Source organism: Sinohyriopsis cumingii, chromosome 15, assembly GCF_028554795.1.
Source record: "Sinohyriopsis cumingii isolate HCF-2022 chromosome 15, ASM2855479v2, whole genome shotgun sequence".
In the NCBI taxonomy this organism is placed as follows: domain Eukaryota; kingdom Metazoa; phylum Mollusca; class Bivalvia; order Unionida; family Unionidae; genus Sinohyriopsis; species Sinohyriopsis cumingii.
In genome coordinates this window covers 114,823,669-114,842,717 of record NC_142975.1, presented here as the reverse complement: position 1 = coordinate 114,842,717, position 19,049 = coordinate 114,823,669, and the positions used below count along the sequence as shown (strand labels likewise).

The window sequence follows — 19,049 nt, the reverse complement described above, 5'->3', positions numbered from 1 at the left end:
TCAATCAATCTTGTACATGCCACAATAATAAATTTGAAAGTGGTCCATTGAAAGCAAACTGGTCTGTGAAAACTTGCGTTATAAAGGAGTGGATTCATCAATCTCATAACTTGTTTGTATTATGCATATGATAATCCTATTACCAGAAATGTTTGTAACCTCCTAAATGTTGTTCAGTCAAGAAAGGCACTCGAAAATTACAAAGTCGGAGACTTGGTGTCTGCAAGGTTGCCGAGTTTTGGGATTACAGAAGGGATTATTGGAAGGATTGAAGGTAAGTTTATTTCTTTTTTTATTACAATAAATTCACCGCTCCGGTAGCCTAGTGGTTAGAGCATCCGCATCAGATGTGGGAGGTCGTGGGTTCAATCTCCGGCCGAGTCATACCAAAGACTCACAGAAATGGTACTAACAGCTACCTCGCTTGGTGCTCAGCATCAAGAGGTTAGTGTTAGGACTGGTCGGCCTGGTATTAGGATAATGCGACTGGGTGGGACATCATGCTACATGTCTGCGGCATGATGCCCCAGTGCTAGACATTACTAGAAACTGCCACACTGCAGACATCGTAGCAATATGACTGCAAAATTGTTAAAGCTACGTTAAAAAAATCCAAATCACACACACACACAATAAATTTAAAAAAGATGAGAACATATTTTGGCTCTTGTTTCATAGGCCCTGAACACTGCATAAGTTTTTCTGTCGATTACGTCTTTTTTTTCATGGGAATGGGGTTGTTTGGCAAACTAAATAGCGTATGATGTCATAATTGTCGTGAAACAATGGTATGGGTGTTTCTGCTTCTATGCATTGTTTAATCCTTATAGATATATGATAATAATCATAATAATAATGATAATAATAATCTCTTATTATTGTTGTTGTTTTTCTAATGTTATCTTTGTATGATTCAGTTGTAATTTTCTGGAAGTGAATTACAAGAATATATTACATTTTAATGATAAAAATTATTTAACCATTTTCAATACAGCAAAGCAAACTAACCCATTAACATTAGTTGAATTTAGAAGAAAAGAATTAATGGTTTTAATTATTATTATTATTAAACATGAAAATGAAGTCATGTTTAAAATCATTGAAAGAACAATAAAATCTGAAAAATATTTAATGACTCAAAAATGGATCTTAGAATAACTGTGTACATAATTATTATAGTGCATTCAATCAGAAGAATAGGTTTATGAATAGTGTTAATGCCATGTAAGAGGAAAACATAACATCCATGCGTATAGGTTGTTATGCAGCAAGAAAATCTACAAAGCAATCAATCAGATTCATTACTGCTTCAGTATACTGATGAAAAGCTATATTACTTTATCCATTTTCTTTAAGTAGAGTATTTTATAATTTAAATAATTGTACCGGCCTGCCATATTACCATGTGTTTGTCTGAAATTGCTGCTGTATGCTACTTTGAGATATGAGATAGTGATTCATGACATCACATGATGGCCACTGATTAACAACTTTATAGACCTTGAAAACCCTGAAGGTATATGCCCTTCTTTTGGTGTAAATTTGTGCACCATATTAAAAAGATTAATGTTCATGCATGTCATATGTTGATGATATTAAACAGTACAGTACTTAAATTGGATTTCTTTTGTTTGTCTAATTGAAAAGAAAATATGGCGTCCATGATACTAATCTTGCTATTTTTTACCTATTGCATCAGAATTTGCAAAAATGCAAGCATCACTGATCTCTTAACTTTACAAAGAATCTCAGGTTACATAATTAAAATGATTATTATTTTTGTTTTTAAAGGCTAACATGCCAAACCACTCTTTTTTTTCAGCAATAAATGTGGATACATGTATTTTTTTTGCAAGTAATCAATTCCCATCACTAGTAAATGGCATGGAATGTATTGCATATTATTTGAAATCTTTGCCCTTTTTTTTAATTTAGTGTTGAAGCAAGTAAAGATGTGAATCCACAATCAATACAACAAAAACAGCTAAGACAATATTAACAAAATAGACCACCAAGATGGCAACACCAAAACAGACTAAGACAGTAATGCCAAAATAGTCTAAGGTAAGATAAAGATGCAGCAATTTTAAATTTGCTAAAAACTTTCCAAGCAACAAGCATTGCATCGTATCTTTAAGGGTTGATTACAGTAGCCTGGAATGCTGTATTATCATGGTACTTAATGTTATCGGTGCATATTAAAATCAATCTGTTATTGTTGTATTGTTACAAATTGTAATGTTTATCTGACTTTCCCTCTATCTATTCCTATAAAAAATTTTGGTCAATCCAATCATGTAAATTAAATTGCATACGGTGGCTGACCCAGATTACTGTACCATGTGGGAACATCTCTATATTATCACAGTATGTATTTAACTTACATATGGCAGCACACACGTTATAATAAACATAAATTTCAACTTAGTGATAAGATTGAATGTCCACGCTTGCACTGGCTGAATATTTCCACCAAAATAAAGGATCCAATGATTCAATTGAATACACTTATGTCCGCTAAGTTGAAATCCACAACAACAACAGAAGAAATTAAAAATGAAAAAATATATATCACTTAGTCTGCATTTTAAGTTCAATGTAGGCAGATAAATCTATATACAGGGTTAGTAGCATATTTCATGAAAAATTTGCAAGGTTTTTCAAGGTCCATTATTACAATAATTTTAAAGGATACATAAACTGTATGTAAACACAAGTTATTGCTCCATATGAGGAACATTTCTTGCAAATTTATTTTTTAAAACAAAATAAAACATGATGTCAATAGTACGATCATTGATATCTTTCCAATTAAAATTAAACATCCTAATGTAGTCAATGAACAAAGTTCAGTTTGCTTTGTTTACATTACACTATTTACAAAAGTCCAAAATATTTTAGAGTGAATTTTTCAGTTCTTATAGCTTGTCATTAAGCTCCAAATTCAGCGATTTTGTCCTTTTCACTTTTCTCAATTATTTTTATGTCATGTTAAAGGACATTTTCTTATGGATCTTTGCTTTCAATGCACAGTCATCATCAGCAGCTGTCATTGTCTCAATGTCTTTATCAGTATCTTCCTTTCTTCTCCCCTCATCCCCATAAACAAAAAATGTTTTTTATATTATTGTTTATTTAAAAGCAGTGTATGGATATTTTAAACTATTTCATATTAGATATATTATTATTTCTCTCAGCTTAGCTTAGTTTATATTTTTTGACTTATTGTGTTTATTGCAATTATCGTATGTCCTATTTCGACTCAATCCCAAAACAGAACCTGAATGAACTAATTTCATAATAAGGACTATACACAGTTTCTATTTTAAAACTTGAATCTCTGTATTCACAGACGTAATTCTTTCGTCAAAAATGATTTCATGCTGAAGGGTTCTTGTTTTGCCTTTATTAAGCACCATTACAAGAGCTTGTTTTTTATATAGCTGCATGTGAATGTGGAGCACTCTCTCCCACTGCACACAAATCAATATCCTCCTGGCCTAATTTGCATTTTGTAAAGTTCTCTGAGAAACATCTCATAATCAAAACTTTATATTTTTCTTCATCTAGCCACCAAAATTGGAATCAACAGCCAGCCATGTCGAAGCGAATGATTCAAATTTAAACCACTGCTACATCCGGGCTTCATACAATCGAAAGTTCAAAATGTATGACTGCACAGTGGCCAATTGTGGACAAATTTCCGTTCCAGCACACATTGAGCAAGATATTTTTTTTGTCATTTCTTTCCCCTTTTCTTTTTATTTATTTCTGTTAAATGAAAACTATTAATTCCTTTTGGTTTCAAGAAAATCAAGGCTTTTCAAGTTACCCAGACAATATTTTGAATTTTAAAGGCCTTGAATGACCAATTCATTTTTCAAAGCTTTTCAAGGTCCCCTACAGACCCTATATATATATATATATATATATATATATATATATATATATATATATATATATATATATATATATATGAATCTATTATTAATATTATTTTTAATACCGACTGAAATATATGGTAGTTTCCACAAATTTTCATGTGGATGAATACAATGTCATTTTAAAACATACAAGGTGTTATCATGCAGCTTTGACAAAAAGAAAAACACATGATGGAAATATGAAATAGATAAATTTCCCACCCCTAAATAGAATATAAAAACTAAAATTATTTGACTCCAGTGAACAGTCCAAACAATTAACATACAATTTATTTAACATAAATATAAAACTGACTATACATAAAATCGATCAAATACATCCTTGAGAGGGAAAAATGATGAAATAAATAACCAGGCTTGCTCAATTTTACTGATACTAACAAAATTTATTTCCCATTTTCTAAGGGCTGAGAGTTACCTCCACCTGTGCAGCGGACACAAATATCAACTCCATGTCCCTGGGTCAGCTGCTTGATGTGCTGTTCAAGCCTCTCTCCTGGTAAGACTCGTACAAAAGGAAAGATACTGTCCAGAAGCTGTCGGATCTCCAAATCCCATGTGCTGGTAAAAACACTACAGCCCAGTTGGTAGGCTAGGGAAATCAGGTATACTGCTGTCGTATCTGAAACAACACTGATTGCTATATAAAAGCAAATTCTGTCTAAAGAATAAATGTCTGAAAATAAGTATGCCCCCACAGCAGACCCAAAAAGTTGAAGTTTCAAAATGTGATTCAAGAAAATCTATACAAGAGACCAAAATTTGTCAAGCATGATTTTATTTAGCTACGTATCATATAACTTTATTATGGAGCTTAATCTAAATAACTTTAATAATGAGCTTAATCTAAATAACTTTATTACTGAAATTAATCCAAATAACTTTAATACTGAGCTTAATCTAAGTATCTTTAATACTGAGCTTATCTAAGTAACTTTTAATACTGAGCTTAATCTAAATAACTTTTAATACTGAGCTTAATCTAAATAACTTAATACTGAGATTAATCTAAATAACTTTTAATACTGAGCCTAATCTAAATAACTTTAATACTGAACTTAATCCAAATAACTTTAATACTGAGCTTAACCTAAAAAACTTTAATACTGAAATTAATCCAAATAACTTTAATACTGAGCTTAACCTAAATAACTTTTAATACTGAAATTAATCCAAATAACTTTAATACTGAACTTAATCCAAATAACTTTAATACTGAGCTTAATCTAAAACTCTTTAATACTGAGCTTAATCTAAGTAACTTTAATACTGATCCTAATCCAAATAACTTTAATACTGAGCATATTCTAAATAACTTTAATATGAAGCTTAATCTAAGTCACTTTAACATTGACCTTAACTATAAGTATGGATGTACATACATGCGGACATGTACATGGATACTAAAGTAATTGTGATCTTGAACTTCCACCTGATATTTAATATTCTATATTTGAATCAAAGAAGTTCACATTTTAAATGGCTTCCCAACATTTTTTAATTAGATACATCAAACATCCAAGGTGCAGTTTGCTAAGTGTATGTTTGATCAAATCTCCAATAAAATGAGAAATATTTGTTAAATTTGGGTAACTTTTTAATTGAGGCATCAATGGGAGGAGCTTGGAATTATACTTTAATACTGCAGAAAAGTTAATGTTGATACAACCATGTTATACATCTTGCTTCTGGCTACTGACATTATCATGCATCAAACAATGTATTTTCTGACCTTATTCACTTTGGCATGTGTTTATTTAATTTTCTTTCGTTTGTTTGTTAGATTTAGCAGCACTCTTAATACATTACAGGCTGTATCTTGCCAAGGAAATGGAGCTAAGTGCCTTTTATAAGGACACATCAAGGCAGACAAACTAGGCTGGCATGAATGGGTATCGAACCTGTAACCCTCTGATTGCACTACCAACTGAGCTACAACAACACCGTCCCAAGTTCATGCTATACTTATGTTTTAACATATGTAGATTGCAAGTCAATTTGAAGATATTCTAACAAAATGTGTTATATCATGTTTTCTATATAGTATTTATAATCTCTGAAGTCATTGGTGGCTGCTTTTCTCGTTTAAAGCCATTTTTCAGCACATGATAGGCTACACATGGCAGCCAGCATCACTGGTGAAGGAAGAATCCAGGAAAGCCAAAGTAAGAAGCACCAACCCATGGGAAGTTAATGGCAAACTTTCTCACATACCCTAATTGGCTATTAAAGCACAAGACTTGAACCCATGGGGTCAGAGGTGAAATAGCAGTGATCTGCAAAATTGAACGCTTTTTTAGACCACTCAGCCATTTGGGGTCGCAATAATCTCCAATTAAACAAACTTGCGACCAACTTCTAAACAAAGCAACTTTTACTAATTAAAATCATGCCAAAAAGTTTTGATGATCTCATTTTAAAAGGGCAATTGTTTTCTTATTTAAAAATCTTGTACTGTTACCTTTAAAGGTGAGAACAATGATGCAGGTAATTGCTTTTGTTTTATCTATAATAACTGCTGTTCATTACAGCACTTAATCTTTAAACAATATCTCTAATAAGTGCCTTTTACTAAGCTTGGCACAGTCACAAAGCACCATAGTATGTTAGTAATATTACAAAATTTAGGTCGCAGTGATCATCATTGGCTGTAAGGGTGTGTATAGCATTACCAGAGATGCATCCAATTATCAGAAGATAATCAGTCCCACCTCCCTGAAACTTAAATGATTAGTACCTTTATAGTAGATGGATTTGCTATGTGTATGTTGATTGTTGTACAAGTTGTAATCAAGAAGCTGTAACTAAAGTGGATGATTTAGCTTATAGTAAAGTTGATGCTGTAAATTTATCTTGCTGACATTAGTGGACTTATTGATGAAGACAGGAAGTACTGATAGTGAAGCCTACAATTTTCGAGCTACACAATAGCAGGGAAACTCATCATTCCATTATGCCACCATGATCATACAAGTGACACGTGTCAAACATGTGATTAAAGAATCATAACTTAATCATATTTGTAATATTCGCCATTAATTTGTGACACACAACCATCTGTAAACATTTTTGTCAGGAATAATGAACACATGTTGTAAACATCATTAAAGTCATAAAGTTCCTCAGGAATTTCCACAAACTCCTTCCTGATGGAAACCACCAACATACTGGTACAGTGAAAAAGTAGTGGTATGTACCACTGGAAAAATGGTAAGCCAGTATACCAGTAATACCATGCATCTCTAGTACATGGTATGTAAAAATTGTTAACATAGTTCCTGATAAAAACACAAAACTTATTCTAGGCTGGAAAAATGTGCAATGTAGGTTATGTAACCTTCTTTGCTTTTAAGGGTGTAGAAATAGTAAAGACGGATATAATCATCTAGTTTATCTACTGTAACCTAAACACTCCTCAAGAAATAATCGTAAGAGCTGAAACTGGTGAAGCCTGAAATATGGGGTCAGTGACCTACTTTTGTGCCATGGGTGCAGTGCCCATCAAGCTGCATTGCCTTGCCACATTTCATGATTTAAGTTAAAACAGTATGTATGAAAGATACAAACACATGATGTCAGGAATTAAAAGCAAAAATCTGGTTTGCTTGTTGGAAAATAAACCAAGTCCAAAATTACCCACAAAGATGTGTTATAATTTAGCAGAAATTCTGACAAAAGTCCATCTTACAGTAAGAAGGACTCTAGATTCACCCTTAACTTCTCCAAATTTCTATGTCTGCCTGCATGTTAAATAGACTTCTAAGATTTTAAGCAGATTCTGCTTGGAGTCTGCTCAAGTTCCAGGTGTAATAGGCCTAATTATTTCATATGGGCTAAGTGCTTTAATTTTTACCTGCCAATGCAGACAGACAAAAAGGATAGTTACTGTAGTACTGCCATCTGTTAAATATAGTCCTTTCAATAAACTACTTGATCTCAATGAGCATATATGAATTTGAATTGGTTTATTGGGGACACGGTAGCTGTAGAATTTGAATGTGTTTATTGGGGACACAGTGCTGTAGAATTTGAATGTGTTTATTGGGGACACAGTGCTGTAGAATTTGAATGTGTTTATTGGGAACACAGTAGCTGTAGAATTTGAACTGGTTTATTGGGGACACAGTAGCTGTAGAATTTGAACTGGTTTATTGGGGACACAGACAGTAGCTGTAGAATTTGAACTGGTTTATTGGGGACACAGAAGGTAGCTGTAGAATTTGAACTGGTTTATTGGGGACACAGTAGCTGCAGAATTTGAACTGGCTTATTAGGGACACAGACAGTAGCTGCATAACTGATCACAATGGATACTGTGTATAATCATTTTTAAGTCAAGTCCAAATGCAAACAACACACATCCTGATCGGCCATAGTATAATGCAGATGAGGGTGTATGTCCTACTAATTACTCATTACAAAATGCAAAGACCCTGTTCTGATGGTCATTATGTGACAGCAGATCTAGGTCTGTGCAGTTTGCAGTTGAATTCATCTCATAAGTGAGTATATATGAAGTGATAAGACAAGAATTCTTGTTCGAGTCTCGGATTCGGCCAATGTGGGTATGCGAGAAAGCTTGACAGTAGCTTCTCGAGGGTTGGTGGTTCTTTCCGTGGTTTTCCCAGGTTCTTCCTCCACCATTAATACTGGCTGCCATGTATAGCCTATTGTGTGCTGAAAAATGGTGTTAAACCCTACAACAACAACAACAAAAACAAGAATTCTTTTTTCAGACTATATTGTCCATACATATAAATTAAAATATAAAACATAGTATTTTCAAAATAAAAGATCATAGGTAACTTATCAACAAATATACATATACATCAAATGCTACATAATGTGTTTGACACTGTTAAGAATAAAATTATGTAAAATGTTTAAAGAGTAACTTGTTCCATCCATCTATAATCTAAAACTTTAAACCAATATCCTAGTTCCATAAAGATTTCAAAAGATAATACTTCCTCTCTGATATTCTTTCCATAGCCAAAAACATACTTGCTCATTACTTCAAAACTGAATACATAATAGTTTACAAAAATGGTAGAGGAACTGTTCTATCTTGTAAGGCTAAACAGAAAACGAAGACTGTTATTATAACCAATAACTAGTTTTCTTTTCATACATTCGCTAAAAATTTTAAACAGAGGAACAATGTACATTGTGCAGTATAAGATCTGGATAATATAATTTTGATATTCAAAGAACAATTTCTAAATTTACATAGAAACAATAGTTTGAATACACAAAAATCTATAATGTCTTCACCCTCTGATAAATATAGCCCACATACTTCTAACTGCTGACATATGTAAGTGAATGGCCTTTACAAAGTACAGAGGGAAAAGATGGTAATTTGAAAGAAGATAACAGAAAGACCATCCACACCAATATTTGTGTATTAAAGGTATCATCCTCAAATTCATAATGTTCACACATCTTTGAAAGTTTCTTTAAACCTACAGAACATGGACTTGACAATAACACATTGGTGTTAAATGTATCCCCAAGAGACACAGACCCAACTTATGATTTAACTTGTCTAGGCAACAATAAATATATATGTTTCCTATTGCACTGGGTAGGTAAGTAGTATTTTGTGGGGTTTCTTAAACATATATATCTATAATGATAAAAATATATAATTTAGTAGTTCAAGTACTGGGCTAAAACAGCTCAATTAGAAGCACAAATCAATTTTGTTTTTAAATTTTAAATTTTTTTACATTTTTTTATTTTTTTACCCTGGGGAAAAAGTGCTGCGGTTGGCAATGAAAAACAGACAGTTAGTTGACTGCAAACACACTTTTTCTGATCTATGTAAAACTGTATATAATAAATAACACCTAAATTATTGGTTACATGGAAGGAGCTGGATGCTACACTTCCCCAATGACCATTGTACAACTGTTTGGCATGACAGTTAACCGAGGTATGAACTATATTATGTTAATGGGTATTCAAATCTCAAACAACTTTTTAAACAGTGTCCACAATCATTAATAACTATATGGTACCAGTTCAAAAGAAAGTTTGAAAAATGTCATTCTAAAAGAATAGCAGACAAAAATCTTTATTATGGAAACATCTGTAAAGATGTTTCATCAAGTAATTTTCTGTTTTACATCTAAATTTTGTAGCAAGAAAATGAATCATACTGAGGTATAGCATGCTTGATGGAATTTACCTATCCCAGACATAACAGCAATATGGATTCTATAATGCACCTATCCCAGACATAACAGCAATATGGATTCTATAATGTACCTATCCCAGACCTAACAGCAATATGGATTCTATAATGTACCTATCCCAGACATAACAGCAATATGGATTCTATAATGTACCTATCCCAGACCTAACAGCAACATAGATTCTATAATGTACCTATCCCAGACATAACAGCAATGTACCTATCCCAGACATAACAGCAATATGGATTCTATAATGTACCTATCCCAGACATAACAGCAATATGGATTCTATAATGTACCTATCCCAGACCTAACAGCAACATGGATTCTATAATGTACCTATCCCAGACATAACAGCAATATGGATTCTATAATGTACCTATCCCAGACCTAACAGCAATATGGATTCTATAATGTACCTATCCCAGACCTAACAGCAACATAGATTCTATAATGTACCTATCCCAGACCTAACAGCAACATAGATTCTATAATGTATCTATCCCAGACATAACAGCAACATAGATTCTATAATGTACCTATCCCAGACCTAACAGCAACATAGATTCTATAATGTACCTATCCCAGACCTAACAGCAACATAGATTCTATAATGTACCTATCCCAGACCTAACAGCAATATGGATTATATAATGTACCTATACCAGACCTAACAGCAATATGGATTCTATAATGTACCTATCCCAGACCTAACAGCAATATGGATTCTATAATGTACCTAATCCAGACCTAACAGCAATATGGATTCTATAATGCACCTATCCCAGACCTAACAGTAATATGGATTCTATAATGTACCTATCCCAGACCAAATAGCAATATGGATTCTATAATGTACCTATCCCAGGCCTAACAGCAATATGGATTCTATAATTCTCACCAATTGGCGGGAAGACAAGGACAGTCTGTCCATCCTCTGCCCGAGCCACGTCACACAGGATATGAGCCGCTAGAAAATAAGGCACTAAAACCTCAAGGTCATCATCCTTCCACTCTATAGGGATGGGGATCTCCACCAGACATCTACCTCCTGTTTAAAATCCATCTTAATACAATGTAGTCTCATTATTTTTGGGGAGGGAGGTGCATTTTATGGGACACCAAAACATGATGGTTATATATATACATATACATTTTTAAATTAAAAAAAAGGATAAAACAAACATGTATTTTACATTCGATCATCACCTTCAACTTTAAAGTTTACATGTAAATCATTATTATTAGATATTAAAACAAAACTGGATCATACAAACTGCCTTCAAACTATAGAGATATTTCTATCCAGCTATGTTTTTTCCTTCTAATTAATATCTCTGCTTTCTTTTTAATCACTTTTGATCAATGATACTTTTTCTCACAAGAGACAGTCCAACAATCAAAGAAAATACATCTATTTACATCTGCGAACAATTTGCTGGTAAAGGTGGCTAAAAAGCAAAATTTGGAGTAAAACAATTTTTTAATAAACTTATCCATTTCATAGTCTGTGAAATTTTAATGGCTCTAATCGGACATCATTTCCCAAAAACACACTGGAAGTCATATATTTGTAGACTTGTAAGTTTGGACAACAACAACAAAAATAACCCACTTATGTAACTGATTACTGACAACATTAGAAAATGTGTCTTTTTGGTTCCAGATTTGCTGCTACTATTATCCTTCCATGATAACTGGTTTCCTCTCAAAGTAATTATTTACAAAAAGCATTTTTGTCTTGAAAACTATACAAAAGAATTTCACCCCAAAACAGTATTTTATTCTCTAGTTTTCACAAGTTCTCTACTAACTGACAACACCCCAACCAACTACCTTGAAAATTAGCAACACATAATCAAATGGGGATTTTAGGTGAAGTCAAATTGTGAAGTTTTATTTCATCACATCCAAAAATAAGTCTTGGAGGATGGTAAAAAAATACAGTTCTTAGTTTGGGCCTAGGCTTCAGATATTTTGTTCTAAATGTATCATGTGCTGACACACTGTGACACAAGGTGAGTACTGACACACTGTGACACAAGGTGAGTGCTGACACACTGTGACACAAGGTGATGAGAGGGACTGATGTAATACTGAATACCACAGACTCCAGAGCAATCATTCATTTGGTTTTGACAAGTCCAGAAGATAAGCTTTAACATGGTCTAGAAGTGTTAAATGTAGGGGTGAAACGATACATCTGTGCCATGCATCGATATGATTCTCGATATGCAACCTGTCATACAATACATATCAATATACATGTGAAGTTGATGGTCTGTCCATGCAACCTGTCATACAATACATATCGATATACATGTGAAGTTGATGGTCTGTCCATCTTTGGAAAGTACATGGTTACCTTTCATGTAGACATTTGGTCCTATTTCCAGCATGCAGACGACAGATAGAAATATAGTTATCATATATTTATATGCAATTCTCATTAATGAGAAGATAACAACAATACTTTCAAACAGATTCAAACAGACTACCTGTTGGTTGCAGTGAGTTTTATCCAACATTTTACACGATTTAATTGTAGCTCCATTTAACTCCCTTTGTTTTGTAAACAAGAATGATTTGAAAACATCTTGTTACCAATTCATTGTCTCAGTTACACTTGGAAGACATTACAATGTTATCTTCAAAACAGAAGAAATAATGCAATTTCCTTGTGCAAGGAAAATCTCATCTAGAACAAATCCAGGCATTGGAAAAAGGCTGAATACCAAAATAATCACATTTTACTTCCTGCAGATGCAAAAGACTGCTGCAGCCACAGGTACTTGTATTTGTTAGTGAAGAATGGAAACTACTAACTACACCCAGTTCTATTCTACAATTTTTTTAAAACTTAAGCAAGATGATAAACTTAAGCAGATTGAAATCTGCCCTATTGCTCATTCTATGCTAATTTCATTTATTCCATCAGTTTCTTCATTCACTGGTTAAATATCTCTGCATAAAAGAGAAATTACAAATTCCCCATGTACAATTTTAAGGAGAGATGATGACAGTATTTTATCCTAAGGAAGACACACACACACACACATTATCAAAGAAAAAAGAAGGGGGAGGAAGAAATGGTCATAGGTCAACATTTATCTAAACTTCAACATTTGTCTCTCTTTCTTCCTGCTCCACCTTTTTAGAGCTCTACTGAAATCAACATCTTTGACACATGTCACCTCTAGTTGTATGAGGATTATTGTCGTTGTTGTGGGATTTAATGCCATTTTTCAGCACACGATAGGCTATGCATGGCGGCCAGTATTAATGGTGGAGGAAGAACCCGGGAAAACCCCCGTAAGAACCACCAACCCACGAAAAGCTACTGGCATGCTTTCTCACATACCCACATTGGCTGAATCCTGGACTCAAACCCACGCAGACAGTGAGATGGCAGTGATCCATAACAGAGAGTGCTTTAGACCACTCGGCCACTAGGGGCCCCTGTATGAGGATTAATATGTTAACTCATCATTCCTTGCTGCCTCTATAACATGTCATACTTTACCTTCTACCTCTCTTTAGTGCCCTAATAACATGGTGCAGTTTACCAAGCTTGTTTCCCCAAGTGCCAAGTCTGAGTGGCAGTATTAGTCTAGGCCTGTATTCCGCATGACAAGTTAAATCAGCACAAACCACTGGTTGATTTCAAGCCATTTCCTAATTATGCAGGCAGCTTAGCCAATAAAATTTTAGCTTACATAGAGTGAACATTGCTGAACAAAGGGAATTTCTTTTACATTGATAGCGGCAAAAATAGTGGAAATAATCAGATCAGAAAATGAAGAAAATTATAAGAATCAGCCACTGGAAGTAGACTTTTACTTGACAGACTCTGTCGGAGTATTCACACAAGGTTAAGTTTGCAAGAGAGATGACAAGTAGAATTTCTGTGTACATGAAATGAATTTCATGTATTGATAGTGTTATCAGTGATAGTGATTCAGATTCCAAATTTTCAGGTTTTTGTGAGGATGAATTTGACCACATTGAATTAAGAAGCATTGGTAGTGACATTGATCTATCTTCTTTGTCAAGTCTGTCAGAAATTGAAACAGAATCCGATTTTCAAGACGGCGAAGTGTGGACAAGAGAGCCACGTACCCCGAAAGTCACCTAGTTTACAGAAAGCGTCGGTTCAACTTTCGTTTTGAATGAGGGGAAAAAAGAAATTGATTTTTACTTTAACTTTTTTTTTCCCTGGCAATGATCGAAAGTATTGTTGCACAAACGAATGGATATGTGGCAAGATGTATTGAAGAAAAGCCCGATTAACTCTGGCAACCCACGACAATAGACGAAATGCTGGCCTTTCTAGGAATACATTTGATTATGTCAATCCTGGCACTTCCAGAATGTAACCTAGCTTGGCGATCAACATGGCCCTTCCAGATAATAAGTATTTCCACAATTATGACCAGAGTACGTTTTGAAAAGTTGTCAAAGTATTTTCATGTAAATGACACCAGGAAGAATCCTCCTATACGCCAGCCCGGACATGACAAGTTGTGTCACGTAAGACCAGTTTTAGACGAAATTTCCAAAACGTGTCTCAAAAATTACACTGGTCATAAAGAGCAGAGTGTGGATGAAGGGATGATAGCATATAAAGGTAGATTATCCTTCAAGCAATATTTGCCTGCGAAGCCAACCAAGTTTTAAATAAAAGTTTGGGAACAGGCAGACCCACACAATGGTTATGTGAACGAGTTCCAGGTGTATACAGGAACAGAAGAGGGCCTTGGTGCATGTGTGGTAACTGATCTGACAACGAAAATACATGGGAAATCGCATGTAGTTAAATGGACAATTTTTTCTCCAGTCCAGCACTCTTTTAATCGCTCAGGAAAGAAAAAATGTATTGCCTCAGTCCATGCGAGCAAATAGAAAGGGAATGCCAGAGGAAATAAAATCTGCCAAATTAAAGAACAGAGACAACAGTGTCCTGATGACAAAAGGAAGCCTATGTGCTATAGCTTGGAAGGACAAAAAAAATTGTCCATTATCTATCAACAAGCTGCAATCCAAGAGAGAGCAAGATGGTGCGTAGGAGACAAAAAAATGGAACCTATCAGGAAGTGCCAGCTCCGATCGTTTCAAAGCTCTATAACAAATACGTGTTTGGGGTTGACCTGGCAGACCAGGAAAGGATGCAGTACTCTACCTGACACAAAGCTACCAAATGGTGGAAATATCTGTTCTGGTTCTGCTTTGATGTTGCTTTAGTAAATGCATTAATAACTATGCAGGAGGGGCCCCAAGTGGCCAAGTGGTCTAAAGCGCTCTCCGTTACGGATCACTGCCATCTCACCTCTGTCTGCGTGGGTTCGAGTCCAGGATTCGGAAAATGTGGATATGTGAGAAAGCATGCCAGTAGCTTCTCGTGGGTCGGTGGTTCTTCCCGGGGTTTTCCTGGATTCTTCCTCCACCATTAATACTGGCCGCCATGCATAGCCTATCATGTACTGAAAAATGGCGTTAAACCCCACAACAACAACAACAACTATGCAGGAGTTGCCCAACCGCAAACTTGTCACCAAAAAGAATAAAGAAATCCGACGAAGACAACTTGATTTTAGAATTGCACTTGCTCTGCAGATGATAGGGACATTTCGAGGATCGAGAAAGAGAAAGGTCATATCTGCAACTGATAACTGTGCAAATGCACATTGGCCCATACAAGCAGAGAAACCAGGGCGATGCAAAATGTGTACCAAAGAAAAAAGGCGGCATGAGGTGTCCATCATGTGCAAACAGTGTGATATCCGTCTATGCATAAAACGTAACTGTTTCTCTAGATACCATGAGGAACTACTTAAAAAATAGTAGGACACGGTGACTAGGCAACATTTTTAGTAATTACATGTATATATTTGATAAATAAATTTGTATAAAAGACTCAGATAAATTTTAGTGTTTACAAACCATGTTTTGTGTTATATTCCTGGATTTTATATCATTCATGTGGATGTCAGCAGGATAAAATAATCAAACAGATATAAGTAGGTAGTTATAGCTTTTATATATGCATGGTTTTAGTCTATAAATCTGAAAATAACTAACACAATTAGCCCATATCCCCACATCATCAGCTAAAAGGTTATGATTTGGCTGTAGCAGCATTAGGCTCTGGTAGTCAGCCCACAAATCAGCTGCAGTAGCGACCCCAGCAGCTAGGCATTGCAGTGAGCCACTATAGTAGCACTAGAAGTTAAAGAATTAATTTCATTTTTTACCTTGTTTTATTCAATTAGTCTTAACCCTGATGTGGATACATATATATGGTTTTGTAGCATGACTCGCAGAGCAAAACTGATTAATTAACAAAAATGACAACTGCATTAGATTTATAAATTGTCTTTTAATTTGGCTCAGAATTCTGCCCTTTGTACATTTAATTTCAAAATACCACTGAAAGGGTCTTGCCGTCTACTTTCTGTCCATCCAGCAAGAACATCTGACTTGTATTTAACATAATTTCTGACTAAAAAATCAGTCACTGGTATCTCCATTAATGCTTTCCCAGCTCCAATAATCTGATACACTTCAAAACTTATTGTCACCATCACTATCATTAGCAAGTATATGCCAAACAAAATCATAATGGACCATTCCAGGAATTGGACATTTTGGGTTTTCTAGGTTGCCCATATTTTAAACACAGGTTTGTAAAACTTTCTTCATGGTTTCAAACTATGTCATACTGCTTATTCCTAGGCATGTTGAGCTAATCAAATCTTGTTTCACAACCATTCATGTTGTGCTGGAAGAATCCAGATGTGGTTCTGCGGCTATCCAAAATAAAAAAAACAGATGTCACGACAAGGGTAAAATAAAAATGTATACTCTGCAGAGCACATTTTCATATGTGAGACTTTCAAAGAATTTGCAGGAGTTCTCAAGTTTCACTGTTCTCCAAGAGCACAAATTCGTATAAATTTTGCATGATTTGCACAATGGCACACCCCGACAACATCTCTGCTTAAGTACTTGACATACCTAATGACTTTCCCATGAAGTCTCTCCCTCTTGCTTTGCCAATAACTCCTGTTTGTCACACAGAAAATAAGCTACAGTGATTTCTGATTGGTAGTTATTGTTTAACCTGGACCGGAAAAACAATAACCACAAATGAAAATTCAATGTAATATATTTCACCGTGCAACACACTGGTAGCATAGCTTTCAAATCAACCAAAGGAGTCAAGATACAATTCAAAGTAGAAATTTCATGTGAAAGTGGTTATTTGATGATGAGTAAAGTACTTCATTCTACATGCAGCAGATGTTTGGAAGGTATATGCTGAACATAGTTCTTGATAAAGATAATTACATGGAATGGGGGGGGGCAAGATTACCAACCATGTCACCGTGTTAACTTGTAGAAGGCAAGTGAGTATTCTCAGTCTTTTTTCTTTACTTATAAACATGAGTACCTGTGACTGCAAATGCTGTTTCCGATGGATTATAATGTTACAGAATAACAAGGTAACTAATAATAATTATCCATGATTGCTAAAGACTATAACAACATGCATATGGTATTTGTCATTTTGTATTCTCTGTCTCTTGTATCGATATGTATCGTTTCAGCAAAAGTATTGATGCACTGATATATCGATGAATCATTTCATCCGTAGTTAAACATGTTTCCAACTGGTAAGAATGAAATTCTCATTTTCATGCATACATCCACCGAGACAAATCAATGGCAACAGTAAACACCAAGGTGAGGTGTTGATAAAATGACCTTTCTTTTAATATTTGTTACTATTGATCAATATCATGTAATATTGTTTACATTATTTTTGATATTTTGTCATATCTCCTTTCATTCTTTTGTGTTGCTGATTTGTGGTGTTTTCAACCTGGCTGTGTTGAGCAGTGCTGGGTACATGTCCTTACCTAGAGTTGCTATCCCAATGACAGAAGTGGAGGAGCTCTCCTCAAATTTGTATGCCAAGTAAATAAGCACCTTATCCTTGGTGTCACGACCCTGAAGGTTGTAAAGCATAACTTTGGAAACGAAAATCTTGTCTAATCCAAAAGCAGCCTTCACTGGTTTACCTCCCTGTTCTTCTGGTTCAGGTGATCTCTTTGTAACTGGATATTGTAATACCAGCCCCCCTGCTTTACACAGACCTAATAAAAAGGTTACAAATTATTAATTTAAGATTTTCAAACTAGAAAACCTGTATAAAATCATTTAAATTATAACAATTTTCTACATTTCTAGCTGACGTATTTCAAAGAAGTTATTAAAAATACAACTATTCTTGCCAAAAAAAGAGAAAGAGTATAACACATGTCCCAGTTGCCCGTAACAAAATCTGGAAATTTAAAACTTCACCAGTGAAAGGAAGCATTCTTGCCTGTTCCAACCCAACTGTAACCTTTACCTTTCACCCTTACATGATTCTATTCTCAATTTTTTTATATCTCCATGGCAACATCAAAAAACAATTTCCATAAATTTAAAATAAAATGAAAATATTTTACCCTGTGACCTAGACAAAGGATTTTTGGTCAGTCATCAAAACGGCTGCTGTGTAAACTGAAGAATCTCAGTGCAACGTAACGTCATGGTTGTTGTTGTGGGGTTTAACATCATTTTTCAGCACACGATAGGCTATGCATGGTGGCCAGTATTAATGGTGGAGGAAGAACCCAGGAAAACCCCAGGAAGAACCACTGACAAACGAGAATCTACTAGCAAGTTTCGCTCATAACCACATTGGCCAAATCCTAGACTCGAACCCTCGCAGACAGAGGTGAGACAGCAGTGATCCATAATGGAGAGTGCTTTAGACCACTTGGCCACTTGAAGCCCCCATTGCAAAGTCAGATGAAAACTTATTCATGGAAGCAGAAGTTTGTAAATTTCAAAATCT

At 34.7% G+C, this 19,049-nt stretch overlaps 1 protein-coding gene across 2 annotated transcripts in view; it reads right to left on the bottom strand.

Annotated features, from left to right (window-relative positions):
• Window positions 1–19,049, bottom strand: part of LOC149782530 (fatty acid synthase-like) — a 207,642-nt gene that overhangs the window by 70,993 nt on the left and 117,600 nt on the right. For both annotated transcript variants that reach the window (XM_089933967.1, XM_089933968.1), the window contains exons 23-25: window positions 18,064–18,300; window positions 11,046–11,195; window positions 4,363–4,566 (exon numbers count right to left, since the gene is read on the bottom strand). In XM_089933967.1, coding sequence (XP_089790093.1) covers window positions 4,363–4,566; window positions 11,046–11,195; window positions 18,064–18,300 — 591 coding nt within the window. The remainder of the gene's footprint in view (window positions 1–4,362; window positions 4,567–11,045; window positions 11,196–18,063; window positions 18,301–19,049) is intronic.